General features: G+C 34.0%; 1 protein-coding gene across 1 annotated transcript in view; it reads left to right on the top strand.

Annotated features, from left to right (window-relative positions):
• KCNT2 (potassium sodium-activated channel subfamily T member 2) overlaps nt 1-14,108 on the top strand; it is a 154,232-nt gene that overhangs the window by 110,384 nt on the left and 29,740 nt on the right. Inside the window, exons 10-14 of the mRNA XM_053470391.1 lie at nt 617-781; nt 1,039-1,175; nt 3,639-3,702; nt 6,310-6,418; nt 11,611-11,719. Coding sequence (XP_053326366.1) covers nt 617-781; nt 1,039-1,175; nt 3,639-3,702; nt 6,310-6,418; nt 11,611-11,719 — 584 coding nt within the window. The remainder of the gene's footprint in view (nt 1-616; nt 782-1,038; nt 1,176-3,638; nt 3,703-6,309; nt 6,419-11,610; nt 11,720-14,108) is intronic.

Consider the following 14,108-nt stretch of genomic DNA (forward strand, 5'->3'; position numbering starts at 1 on the left):
TCTGCCACAGAGCTAAAAATGGGCCATGGTTGGATCTTCCAGCAGGACAGTGACCCAGAACATTCATCAAAAGCAACACTTAAATGGTTTACTGACCATAAAATCAATGTCCTATCATGGCCATCCCAGTCCCTTGACTTGAACCCCATAAAAAAACCTGACAATGATCCACAACATGCATCAAAATCAACACAAAAATAGTTTACTGGCCATAAAATCAAGGTAACACCATGGCTATCCCAGTTCCCCGACTTGTGTTGACCTTAAAATTTAAAGGATCTGGAGAGATTATGTATGGAAAAATGGTCTCAGATCCCTTGCCATGTATTCTCCAAACTCATCAGGCATTATATGAGATAACTCAGAGCTGAACAACAAAATGGCATGTGAGTCAATTCAAAATAGTACTGTCCTATTTAGAAGGCAAAGTACTTTTTTTTAAATGGGTATCTGTTTAAAGTAGATGGCTGGTTTGATTTGTATCTGTCATCAAAGTCCAGTTCATTTCATGTAAGCCATAAACCAGGTATTTTACTTATAGTATAGAATACACTCACTTTTATAGTATGTTGCACTGAAAACTTGACAACCACTGAGTGTATATTTATTGTATTAGTTTGAGCAGCTTGCCTATTTATGGATGGAAAGACAAAAGTCAGGTGGGAATTACAGTCGTCATCGGGCACAAACAGAAAAACATGTAGTGTTATGTGTCAGCTCTTTGAAGATTGACCTGCTCATGGATTTCCTAAATGAGTTCTATGCACATCCAAGACTCCAGGTATATATGTATCTTCCAAAAGATGCGTTCTAAGAACAGTTTTGTTAATGAACAATTAAGGCCTTGGGTTTTCCCACAAATAGAATATGTATAAACCACCTTTTTCTGCACATATTTTATTTTATCAAATGTATTATGTCTCTTTTCAATGCTTACCTAACAATATATTAATATATGCAGTCAGATGTTTACAACATAAACACTACTTGTGTACACATTTATATCTATACAGACTAATTTTTATCTATTTCTCACAGGATTATTATGTGGTAATTTTGTGTCCTACTGAGATGGATGTGCAGGTTAGACGTGTTCTTCAGATCCCTATGTGGTCACAAAGAGTCATCTACCTGCAAGGCTCAGCCCTTAAAGATCAGGACCTGCTAAGAGCAAAGTAAGTAATCATTAATCCACAGTGTCAAACTGATCAAACAAAGGACGGTAGAATACAACAATAGAATCTATAAAGCAGTGTTCATTTAAAAGCTGTAAAACCTAAACCAAAGAAGTGATACAGTACATCCTGTCTTAGTGCCAATTAACTCAGGCAGCTGCCACCCCAGAAAAATGCCCCAATGTGTGATAATATGCCAGGCACCTGTCAGCAGTAACAACAGAAACCCTCTTCAAACCATTTGGGGTGCACCAAAAAGGGCTATGCCTATACGGACATGGTGTGAGCGTTCTGAGGGGGCAACTGCAGAGAGGAATTTGGTACCAACCATGTCTCCTGTTTGTTTCTGAAATCAGTTTGGTTTTAGTATCATATTAAACATGCTTTTCATAAATGATTTTTTGCAAATCATGTGCGGTACACAATGACAACAGTCAACAAAAAATAGAAAAGGAAGTCTGGGGGAGCAGTCATTTTGATATGTGTCATACATTATTAATGCTATTACCATATGACTACCCACCCATTAAATTACACATACTTTTAATTTACTAAATAGCATTAAACAATCCTATAAAAAAATGAACACAAATCCATAAAATTTAATTTATTAATAAGAACATAATGTTCTTAAGGAATATGCATGGGAATCTTTATATTGTTTTATTAAAATAACTTATCAAGTGAACTATGCATATATTTGCAAACTATGTTTGGTGAATGAACCATTTCAATTACAATGTCATCCAAGATTATCATGTATGTTTCCCACTTTATTTTTTGGTCCTTCTAAAGATTTGACATGCTTATCTCTTGTGGATTTCCATTAAAATACAATTCTCTTTTTTGTTCTTTTTATGTAAGTCCCAAGAGACTATCAGACACAGTGTGAATACAATAAGGCAACCATTCGGAAACATCATAGAAAGTTTGCGCTTTAATACTTATTTTTACCCAACCGCACATCTCCACCGCATGAAAGCTGTTCCTTCTTATCTTGTGGATTGTTATACATGACACGTAATGAGCCAGTTCAAAAGCATCAATGAATCCTAAGTATGTCTGCTCAGTTTTTTTTGTATCTGCCATAAAATATTACTGTGAGTTTCTAGGATTTATGCCATCATCCTTCTTCCCTATGTTTGTAAAATAAAATTTGAACTGAGAAAAAAAAAACATTTTGGGGTTCCATACAGCAGTTAACTGTGAAAGGTATATATAATCGTGATTGATGTGTCATTTTGAACAACTCAACAGTTTCTATATAAAAGCAATATGTACTTGACTGTTTGAACACTCACCTATCTGGTAATGGGAATTATTGTGTCATGTACTAAGCAAGAGCAACTTAATGTTTTGCTCTACATCACATGATATACTTTGCTACCAGGTTATCTACCAAAAACTGTAAGTTGACCCCTTAACTCCTCATCTTAAGCCAAGCTGCATTGATTGGTCCTCCATTCAATAATGCTGACCTTAGTTAGATTTTGGGGCTGCTCATCAGGTTTTTATAGTTGTAGATTAATGTTCCATCTGACTTAATTTCACCTTAATAAATAACTAAAGAAATAGTTTTTAGCTTGGTAAAAGAGAACTACTACCTTTGCGGCGCATTTGGGCTAGCACATATTTTATAAATAAATTCTGTGGAGTCTCAAAAGGTAAAAGAAGCATAATAGACATTACAATTACTATCCCTGTAAATGATTATTCAGTTTGACTGCTGTATATTATATTCAAAAAATATGCTTGAACAGAAAACAAAAACTCTCGATTTTCAGATGAGATGCCAACATATCAATAAATGGTGTCCATTTGTGCATTGCTGTGGAAATGGACACCATTTGTTTTACTTATTTTTTTTTTACACTGCTGACACATGCCAGAATTCAAAATGCATTAGGTCCTGGCTCATCAAAGGGTCTGTTAATCAGAAATGCGTACCTACTGAGCTGACAGGCATACCTTGTGCTATTTTTCATGCATGGTTAATCTACCTGTGCACATGGAACATATGAATCATCCATGCATAACTCGTTAGACACCTGAGAGCCATTCAAGTTATTTTCAGTTTTGTCCAAGAAACAAATACAATATATTTACTTAAGTAGCTGAGAGTCCGAAAGCATGATAGTCCATCTGAACGAGGTGGCAGTCAAACAATGCCTTCACTTAATAATGTGTTGAAGATTAATGGTGATTATGTTTTATGTGGTTATTACCACAAATTGTCCTTTAACGGTTTTACAAACTCACCTTTGTTTAACATGTGTACACAACCTATTTGTTATATTACCATTCATGAAACTATAAAAAGATAAGTTTTGGTTTAAATATCTAGAACAGGCATAGAAAACAGTGTTGCATTTTTGACAATGGATTTGGAAAACACATTGAAGAAAATAAGTATTTGCATAAAGTATGCCATGCGACAAAGTAAGAATATATTTTATATTATAGGATGGATGATGCTGAGGCCTGTTTTATACTGAGCAGCAGATGTGAAGTAGACAGAACAGCAGCTGTAAGTACAACTTATCTTATTGTACCATGCATGTAGACATACATATTGTGATGTTAGGTTTCCTAGTTAACAAGCTATGTAAAAGCATAATGTCAACATATATCAGGATCTCCTTTCTAAATTTTCATCTCCATTTAGTCATTATGGTTCTTTCTTTATCTTGTTCTGAATTTAGCTGTCCAGGAGCTGGTACAAAATTATACTGATAGTTTTTGTATTCACTCTCGCTCACTCTCTCATGCAAATTTACTCTCTCAAGCCCTCTAAATGTTTACATACCTTTCCTGCTGGTCACTTCTGCTTCTTCATCTTCTTGTTCTTCATCTTCTCTCTTTTATCATCTCTCTTTTATTTATTCTCTTTTATCTTCATCTGCATCTCTGCGGACATAATGTGGCGCTTAGCTTCAATCAGCAGTGAGGATGTCACTGAAAGCGCTGCCATTTTTGCTAAGGTCAACTTACACCAAAATGGCATCACTTTTGCTGATGCCTCCTCCCCGGTTGGAGAACCAGAAAGATCTTTTTGTCAATTAACACCAGAGGTGGGTTTGGTGCACACAGAGGTAGCTATACAGAAAAGTAACTCATGTCTAGGATTAAATATGGTGATGGTTCTTTAATGGTTTGAGGGTGTTTTTCTGCAAGAGGACCTGGATAATTTTGGTAGAATACATGGCATATCATGAACTATATCAAATATCAACAGATATTACATTAACACCTATCAATAACACCTATAAAATCAATGTCCTATCATGGCCATCCCAGTCCCTTGACTTGAACCCCATAAAAAACCTGACAATGATCCACAACATGCATCAAAATCAACACAAAAATAGTTTACTGGCCATAAAATCAAGGTAACACCATGGCTATCCCAGTTCCCTGACTTGTGTTGACCTTAAAATTTAAAGGATCTGGAGAGATTATGTATGGAAAAAATGGTCTCAGATCCCTTGCCATGTATTCTCCAAACTCATCAGGCATTATATGAGATAACTCATATAATGAGCTGTTATTCTGGAAAGGTGAGGTAGCACAAAGTATTGACTGCCAGAGGTGGCACAGGCAAGCTGCCTGTTTCAGGGACAGAGGAGACACAGGCAGGCTGCTTCAGGGGCCTACCACATCATTGTCTGGCTCAGTGCATAGGGATGAGGTTATGCTGCACCATATCTGTTCGGTAAATGTTATGTATTTAAACTTATAAGTTCTATTTTTTTTCCAGTTGACATACAGTTTATAAATGTTTGAAATAAATATTCTTGCCAACATTTTTTGTGGGTGTCTTTATTTTTTTAAAGTGTGGGGTGACACATACAGGATGAGCCCTGGGTGCCAAATACTCTTAGCACTCCCTGTGTGCACATAAACAAGCAAAAAGCCCAAAATGTATGGAGGGGATTCCTTTGAATCAATCTAGGCACAGAGATTAAAAAAGAAAGGTATGACATTAAAGTATAGAGGATGCCTGGAGAATCCTGTTAAGATTTATATAGGCCTGAAAGATATTTTTAAAACACGTTCAAAATATATGTTTTAACCTTTAGCATATATATATATATATATATATATATATATATATATATATATATATATATATATATATATATATATATGACTCCAGGTGGTCGCATAGGAGCCAAATAAAAAACACAAGTCACTGAAACTGGATTAACAAAAGCTGTAGTAACTTATTCAGTTATAAAAATGCAAAAAGACATGTACAACTTCTTATATTTAGCAAACATTATAACAAACTCTTGACACAAACACAAAATGTATTCTCCTTAATAATAACCCTTATCCCTATTAGCCTGAAGTCTAAACTGGCCTTGGGCATTGACCATCGACCTCTAAGAAGTCTGGCAGTTGACAAGTACCCAAATAAAAGACCATGAAAAAGAAATCTTATGTCAAGGAAAATGCAGAAGTTTGGGCAGCTCCTAAGGGCATACTGTAGAGAAGCTACAAAGGATATACTGTATTGATCTTTGAGTGTTTACCATAGAAAAAAACCTGAAGGTTTCTGTGGCCAGTATTGTGGGCCACATCATCCCCCCAAAAATTATTATCTTGAGGAATTCTATCATTGAGTGAAAAAAATCTACAGTATTATGTTCCAGAGGATTTTTTCTCACTTCAAAGCACTAGTTTCAGAATTATCCAACAGTATGGAAATATGTGCAGGAAAAGCCAACTGTATAACAGTTTAGTTATATTTTTAAGAAAAGCATGTATGATATATTTATTATGTCTAAGAATTCCTATGTAAGTAGAGTTATTACTTCCCCCCTGGATATTGCATTGTATGATATTGTATATTGTGTATAAAATATTATTAACTTAAAAAATAATTTAACATAATGAAATCATCATACCACACTATTATATCCAAAATATTATTCCTAGAACAACATCCCTCTTGCTTATTTGTTTTAGTTGTTATCTCAGCATGGCTTCAAGCTTGAACGAGAATATTGTTTAAATGTAAATTATTGTATGTATATCACTTATCATTGTAATATGTGAAATGTTAATGAGCAGTTTGTGATGTATAATAGTTATTCTGGGGTCATTGCTTCTAATTGTGTTTGTTTCATAGGATCATCAAACAATATTAAGAGCATGGGCAGTAAAGGACTTTGCTCCTAACTGCCCTCTGTATGTTCAGATACTGAAGCCTGAAAACAAATTCCATGTCAAATTTGCAGGTAATGTATTGTCATATTGCATACTTGGTAGGTTTCAGTACTAAACCAGTACTGAAACCCAAATAATTGTATTTTCACCATAGAAGTTATTATTAGTTATCATAGAAGTATAATTTGGTTTACAGTTACATAGTTTCATCACACATCTAAAAGCTACTTCCTCATAGTCTAAAATGTATTAAATATTTTACACTATTATAAAACAGTGTACGGTGTAGTAAAAATGAATGGGGCCTGTTGGAGAGCAGATAAGGATACTAATTAATAGACGTGCAATAGGGCAAAAAAAATGGGGCCCATTCTTTATCTGGCAATTAATTTTGTTCCCTGGCAATTTTAATTTGGGAACGAAATTTGTTGCCCACATTTCCAACGCTTTACTATCCTCCAATCAGACAAAAATTCTGAGATTTTTGCTTCATTTTCCACCTCTGTGTGTGGGGTTTGGCCTTGTCTTTGTGGCTTTGTACGAATTGCAGAATTTGCCAAAATTCTATAAAATTTGTACAAATCCAAACAAGTCCAGTACTAATAAGCCATGACCATTTGCATCAATAAATTTATAGTCAATCAGAAGCCAAACAAAAGAATAAATCAAACCCAGAAAAACAAATATTCCAGAGCAACAAAACCAATGCCCAGTTTGCATACACAGGAAAAAAATCACGTCACTGTTTTAAAGGCAAGCAATTTTCTCTCCATGTTGATTTTCTCTCCATGTTAAACTAATGGCAATATAAAAAGAGGATTTTGAATGGACAGATTTCTGAACTGATCCTAAAGAACAGCCACTCTTGTGTCTAAGGATAATAGTAGTAGGATTACTTAACCAATGGGAAACGTAATATTAGGTTCCCTGCTTTTACACTTTTATTCCCATAACCTTTCTTGATGGCAGAATATGTGTTCAAACTTTTATATCAGTCAAGTAATCAAACGAGTTTTCTTCTCTAGATCCCTAGAATTCTATGACTTTTATTCATGCACGGCTTATATCTCGGATAAGTTTCGCGTACATTTTTTCAACATCATTGCTAACCTGTATTGTAAATCAGTGAACCCAAAATCAATTACGTGAACAAAGGAACCATGCATATAGAACTTTCGAGTCCTGTATTATTGATTCTTTAGAAAGAGGTGAGTGAGTAAAATAGTGCCTATTACATTGCCCAGATTTTGTGTTTGAGCAAGAGTTTTGTAATAAGCCACTTTGGCCATGAATAATTGTTCAGTGGCTGAAAAATAGAGTAATTGTTAAAAGACGGTGCATTCAAGCACTAAAATGTCTACACCATTACATAGATATTGTTAGTTTTAAACCTATGTCATTCATCAACATTGTTCACAATAAGAATATTGGCAGCTATAAAAATAAATTTTGATTTAAAGAAGAAAACATATCTATTTCTAATAACAAGCAAAAACTAAATCAGAGGTTTTCTAAAAATGTATTAAGATCACAAATTCAGCGATATTTTTATATTAAAAATACTACCCCATTCAAATTCAATTAGGGAATCAAATAATTCAATGTATGACACAAAACTAATTCTAAAAGTTTTAATTAGGACCAAGCAGTTTTTACAACTATAAAATACATTTCTATATGATAATGGAATTTTATGTCTTCCAGAGAATATCATGCAAAAAAAAAAATTAATTACAGAATACATTTTGTAGTAAAAAGGCATGTTACAAAGGACGGTATTTATTTTTGTGATCCACAAGAAAGTTTTGTTCAAGTAGCGCTAACATTTTGTTTTAATTCAAGTAGAGCATGACAAGCATAACACATTTTGAGAGTTGAGATTATAAAAATGGAGACAAATATACGCATTTGTTATTTGTTCAGCAAAATCTGATACAGAATATGTATGCCATGTTAAATTCCAGTAATAGCTCAGTACATTTTATATTAGTCTAATTTGACTTTTAAATCACCATTTCAGTGATTAAGTTCCTATGTATGGGTTGAAGAAAGAAATCATATTTGAAAATATTCTCTCTAAAAGTTTACTTAGTCTAATGAAAAAGTGTGAACAAATATTATAAAACTCAAATAGTTTTACACTCGTTGGAAGCCAATTTAGCTACTTATATTTGATTTAAAAAGCAGGTATATATATATATATATATATATATATATATATACACTTAATGGGAAAACGTATAGCTGCAAATCAATTTTCTCTAGACATTGAATTAAATGCACAGAAAAATATTAACTCATGCAAGCACTGTGTATAGCTTAGTAGTTCTCAATAAATTACTGTAACATATGATTAACCAAAGACAAATGGGTCCAGTGAATATCAAGAACTAATGGTTGAGTAGACAGATTAAAAACAATGGTTTATAGAACAGAGTATGTTCTATATGCAAATAAACCCATTAGTACCTATTCAATTTTCAGTGGCATATTTCTAATTTCAGATTATATTGAAAAGGTTAAAATGGCTCAGTGATTGAAAAAGGCGGCGGGAGAGTTTCACTAAGATTTAAAGTAGATTATAGAATAACATCAAGGAGAAAGTTAATCAAAAGAATACTGATATGTATAGGTAATACACACAAACTTGTTTTATTTGAGAAATGGTCTGGAAAATAGCACATTATATTTTTACTTTACTTTGACACATTGAGCTGGATTCGGTGTCAAAGATATGTCTATCCAAATAGATGCAGTAGAGATTTATAGAGAACGGATGTTACGTTGATAGCCAGCAGAATAGACAGGAGTGGCATAAAACCAAACATTTTTACCCCACATTTATGATTTCCGTGACTCCTTTCTGAATATCATATTTGCTTGATTAAAAGGTGACCCGGATTATAAAACGACACCCCCAAACTTTGGATCTTAATGAAAGAAAAAAAGGCCTGAATATAACTGATGACCCTGTGGGGAAAAAAATCAAAACTCCTCTCCGTCTCCTTTTCCACTGCTCTGCTTCTTCTTTTGCCTCTTCTTGTTCTTTTGCCTTCTTTCTTCATCTGCTTCTCCCTGGGATCAGCTCTGTTATCCAGTTACTTCCACAAAAGGAAAAGTATTTCTGCACCTCTCTGAGCTAATACTGGGGAGAAGTGGGTAAAAAAGAAGACAGAAGAGGCAAGAGAAAAAGTGGAGATGTGAAAAAGGAAATGGGAACCCGGAAGTAGTCGGTGGAGATGGTAGAGAGAGATTAAGAGATTGAGAGAGTGACTATGAGTGAGGGTTAGTGTAAAGCCTCTAAACTTAGTTTGCTGTACGGCAGTGCCAAGGATCTGAGGTCTAAATAAAAGACGACCGCAACTATAAAACAAGGTCATTTTTCTGATTATTTTTTCTGAAAGAAACCTTGTGTTATAATTGAGCAAACATGTTATATGCATATTAATCAACATTCATTAACTTTAAAAGAATTACAGTTAAAAGAATGGTAAAGATGCAAACAAATGTAAAAATAAGATTGATTGATACAGATAAATCTTCTAAGCACTAGGGCTTACCAATGTATTATTTTTGCATAATTCTTCATTTTAAAACTCAGCAATAATTATTTTGTGAAATCAAAATGCAAAATCATATTTAAGCACTGTTCCATTCATTTCTTCTGGGACTGTAGCTGAAGTTGCCATAAATGACAGAAAACAATATTAAGGATTGAAGTAGCATTAGTACAAAATGTGTTCAGCAAGCATATAACTACTCCACCTCTATCTTCAAGATAAATGCATACTGGGGCTACTTTGCATTAACTGCAGTGCATGTTACTGCATGCAAATCAAAGTTGGTCTTTTCACGTTATTGGAGTTAGAGAATGAGACTTCTTATTTAACTCCTTCTCCAGGTACTCTAGTGAAAGCAGGAAGCATACTTAAATATGCTTCTTGTACACGCTAAGTAGAGCTCCCATTCTAGGCGATCCTGAAATCCTCTTTGAACAATTATGTTTTGCTAACTTACAGTAGAATTAACATGGAGGGAAATTTAGTGAGACTTTTCTAAACGTCAACCACTAAATAATGAGTACTCCAATTTTCATGCACTAAAATGCTTGGAGGTCAATTTTGCATTGCCATTCATTAAAAATAAAAATAAAATTTTAGTAACTAGACTGTTCGTTTAAAGTGGATTTGTCTCTCCCTCAATTTATACATTTTACCATTTCACACAATCATTTCATGATACGTGCGGATTAAGTACAACGCTAGAAACATTGTTAGAAACAATGTCAGAAAACTGCATTTGCATTCCATATGAGTAAACATTTAATTTATTTACTGCTTCCTTTGATAGAAACGTCTAATTCGCATAAAAGTTTACATCAGGAGAAAGGAATGTATTTCAAGAAAGAAATATACCATGTATATATGTATTATATATATATATATATATATATATATATATATATATATATATACACACACATACATATACATATACATACATTCCTTTCTCCTGATGTAAACTTTTATTCTAATATATATATATTGTTCAAAAATGTTATAATTTAAATGTTTCTATAACTACCACAATAATTGCAAAACAAGAATCCCAACCTATTGCTGGTTTTACTAAACGTATTAATGCTGAAAACCATCAAGATAACAGTTGATTTAGTTGGACAGACTAGATGGGCCGAATGGTTCTTATCTGCTGTTGCTTTCTATGTTTCTATGTTAAAGTTAAGTGGTGAATTAAGATATTAATCTAGTGGGTAACATCAGGGCCGGCCCGACAATGGAGCCGAGTGGGGCAACCGCTCCAGGCGGCACTTTTGAAGGGGCGGCACTTCGCCCCTTTTTTTTTTTTTTTTAAGCGAAAAAGGTGCCCGCTCGGCGCCCCTCTCTCTCTCTCCTCTGCGGCAGGGGGGGGGGAGAGGACGCAAGGAGAGGAAGGATAGATAAGGGGGGGGCGGCATTTTGCCTTGGGCCAGCCCTGGGTAACATGCCTCCTTGACAATTGAGCATGTTACAAGTAGGAATTCTTGGTAAATTCAGCATCTGACAAAGAGAACCCACAAGCTGTCTCAAGTTGAGTGTCATTTCATAAATCCTATGGGTTTTTTAGCCCTCAGTCCCCATTTAATACAGAGACACTCTGCCAGTGGCACGTATGGAAATAAATTCACAATTGAATGATTAAATAACATCTCCAATCTGACAATGTTTGTCACATATTCATTCTGTTAATATTATTTTATATACAGATCACGTTGTATGTGAAGAGGAATTTAAATATGCAATGCTTGCTTTGAACTGCATATGCCCGGCTACATCTACACTCATCACCTTACTAGTTCATACCTCAAGAGGACAGTAAGTTAATGTTTAAGTACATATATTCCGTTTAAAGTTGTTTTTAGAAAAATAAATCATGGCAGTTGAATTTAAGATGTTTCCTAGTTTAGAATGCAACCTTGTGTCTCATGAGGCAGCATATGGGTTGTTGAGGGTTATGTGTTTGGGTACGTTAGTATGGATTTTGACTTATACTTGATTTTAGCATTCTATGTCCATTTGTAAGACTATGAATACACTATGGGGGTAATTTTATAAATAGTACAATATTACTTGCCACCTTGCGGATCCAAATCCTGTTTGATTTCTAAAGTATGGTTGATGGTCGAGGATTGGTATCTTTATCTATGTCCAAAATGAGTATGGAGACAGCTATGGATCTGTTGTTCGAAAAACAAAAGATTTTGGCGTTACGGGGATAAATACAGGCTTTGTCGTTAAGGGGATAAATATGATTTAAATCAAAATAGCATTAGCAACATGCACTTATGAATTTTTTACCTACAAAAAATAGTGAACATAATGAGGATTCCGGAAGGACTTTAAGCAGTTAAGCAGGTATTTAATTTGCTACTTAATTTCTTATTCTAGTTCTTCATTGCCCTTCAGTAATTTCCCCACATGAGCAGATGTTTCACAGAGTTGCCTGACTGAAGTCTGGAGACAGCCGCTGAGAATGTAACAAGGGTCAGTTCATGTGGAACAAGTGAAATGCTGCTCATTTAGGTTGCGATGCAATCATATTTTTCCCCGAAGAACTACTCTTTAGATAATCAGCCTGGTTTTAAAAGGTGCTACAAACTTAAATGCAATATCCTCAACTAAAATGTTATCTCTGCAGCATCTATATTCTTTATTGGTCAAAAGGGTTGTTAAGCGGAAGCACATTTCATCTGGCTCCATGCTGTTCAAAGGATTAGGAAGGTGGCAGTGTGTTTTTATATAAAAACTTTAGAACCCAGGCTATTTTATATTCTCAGTTTTGAGCTTTAATTTGGCTTTAGGAAATCTTTGCCTGAAGTGGTAAATGTTCCTCCACTACTCCCCTTATTTAATAACATCAAGAGCGTTTGGAGGGAAAACCATGTTAAAGCTAGCCATTGGGAAAAACACACGGCTTTTTAACAAACTCAATATATTTTCTTTTTTTGACTCTCTGGCTACAGCAATATTTTGCTGTGTTTTATTGCTTTCTGTCGGAAAAAACTGTGATACAACATAAAAATATATTACAAAAGTAAATCCCAAGTAAGCTATGTAACAGTTTGGCCTAAATAGAAAAAGTGTTTTCGATGGGGCTCCTGTGTAAGCTGCAAGAGGACTTAAAATTGTACCAAACGTTAAAATTGAATTAAAATACACTCTAAAACAGAAAAATATTGTCCAGCACTTGAAGTGACAAGACTTCAATTAATAAATAATAAAATAAATTGGAAAAAAATAGAAACATTAAGTTCCATCAATTATTCAGACCAACATGATTCCAATTGTGAATAAATATGTAAATGAATTTAATTAATCAAGGAATTAATCAGTCTATGGGTATACAGGTATGCCCAACCTTTAGATGGTGAATATCAAAAAAAGATCAAATTTCATCCACAATAGAATGTTTAAATGTAAAAATCTTCAATATAAATATAACGTGCATGTTAATAATAAAGTGTTCTTCAGACGTAGCTTCTGGGTAAATGTAAAAAAATGTGTAGTGTACTACTCACAAAAGTGAGTTACACCCACATGAAAAAAAGAAATGAAGAACAATAGTGTAATGAGGCTCCATTTCAAACAAATACGGAACAATGAAAAAGCTCAAAAATGGAATTCTCCGTATTCTCAGAGGGACTGCTTCCTGGGCTTCAACAACACAACCAAAAAATCTTAGACAATTTATTTCTTCAAAGGTCTATTATAATAATAAATAACAATTAGTTTAAAAAGCATATATCACTTAGAAATGCCATTCACTAATGATTTCATATAAAAACTAATCACTATAAATAATCCATTATGTATATAAACCAATTAAGAAATAACAATCCAATAAATAATTTCATAAATTCAATAAATATCCAAAATATCGAAGAATCACCATAAATCATAAAGCAATTGAATTACTTTATAGATTGTTAGCTTTTGCCAAACTTGACAGGAGAGGGAGTACAGTATAAGAATTATGCTTAATTAACCATAATTTTTTTTGAAACAAAAGTTAATGAGCATGATCACGTAGACTTGAATACATAGACTTCCATTCATTGTTTCATATATAAAAGTAGAAGCCTAGTTTTATATATAAAAGTAAGCCTCTATGTCAGGCTCATTATATTGCAGCCCTTAACTGGATGTTGGAGTCCAGAGCACAGGAGTGTAAGAACGCAGTGATTGAAACAAACTTCACAAAGGA

This window comes from Spea bombifrons, chromosome 6, assembly GCF_027358695.1.
Source record: "Spea bombifrons isolate aSpeBom1 chromosome 6, aSpeBom1.2.pri, whole genome shotgun sequence".
Lineage (NCBI taxonomy): Eukaryota > Metazoa > Chordata > Amphibia > Anura > Pelobatidae > Spea > Spea bombifrons.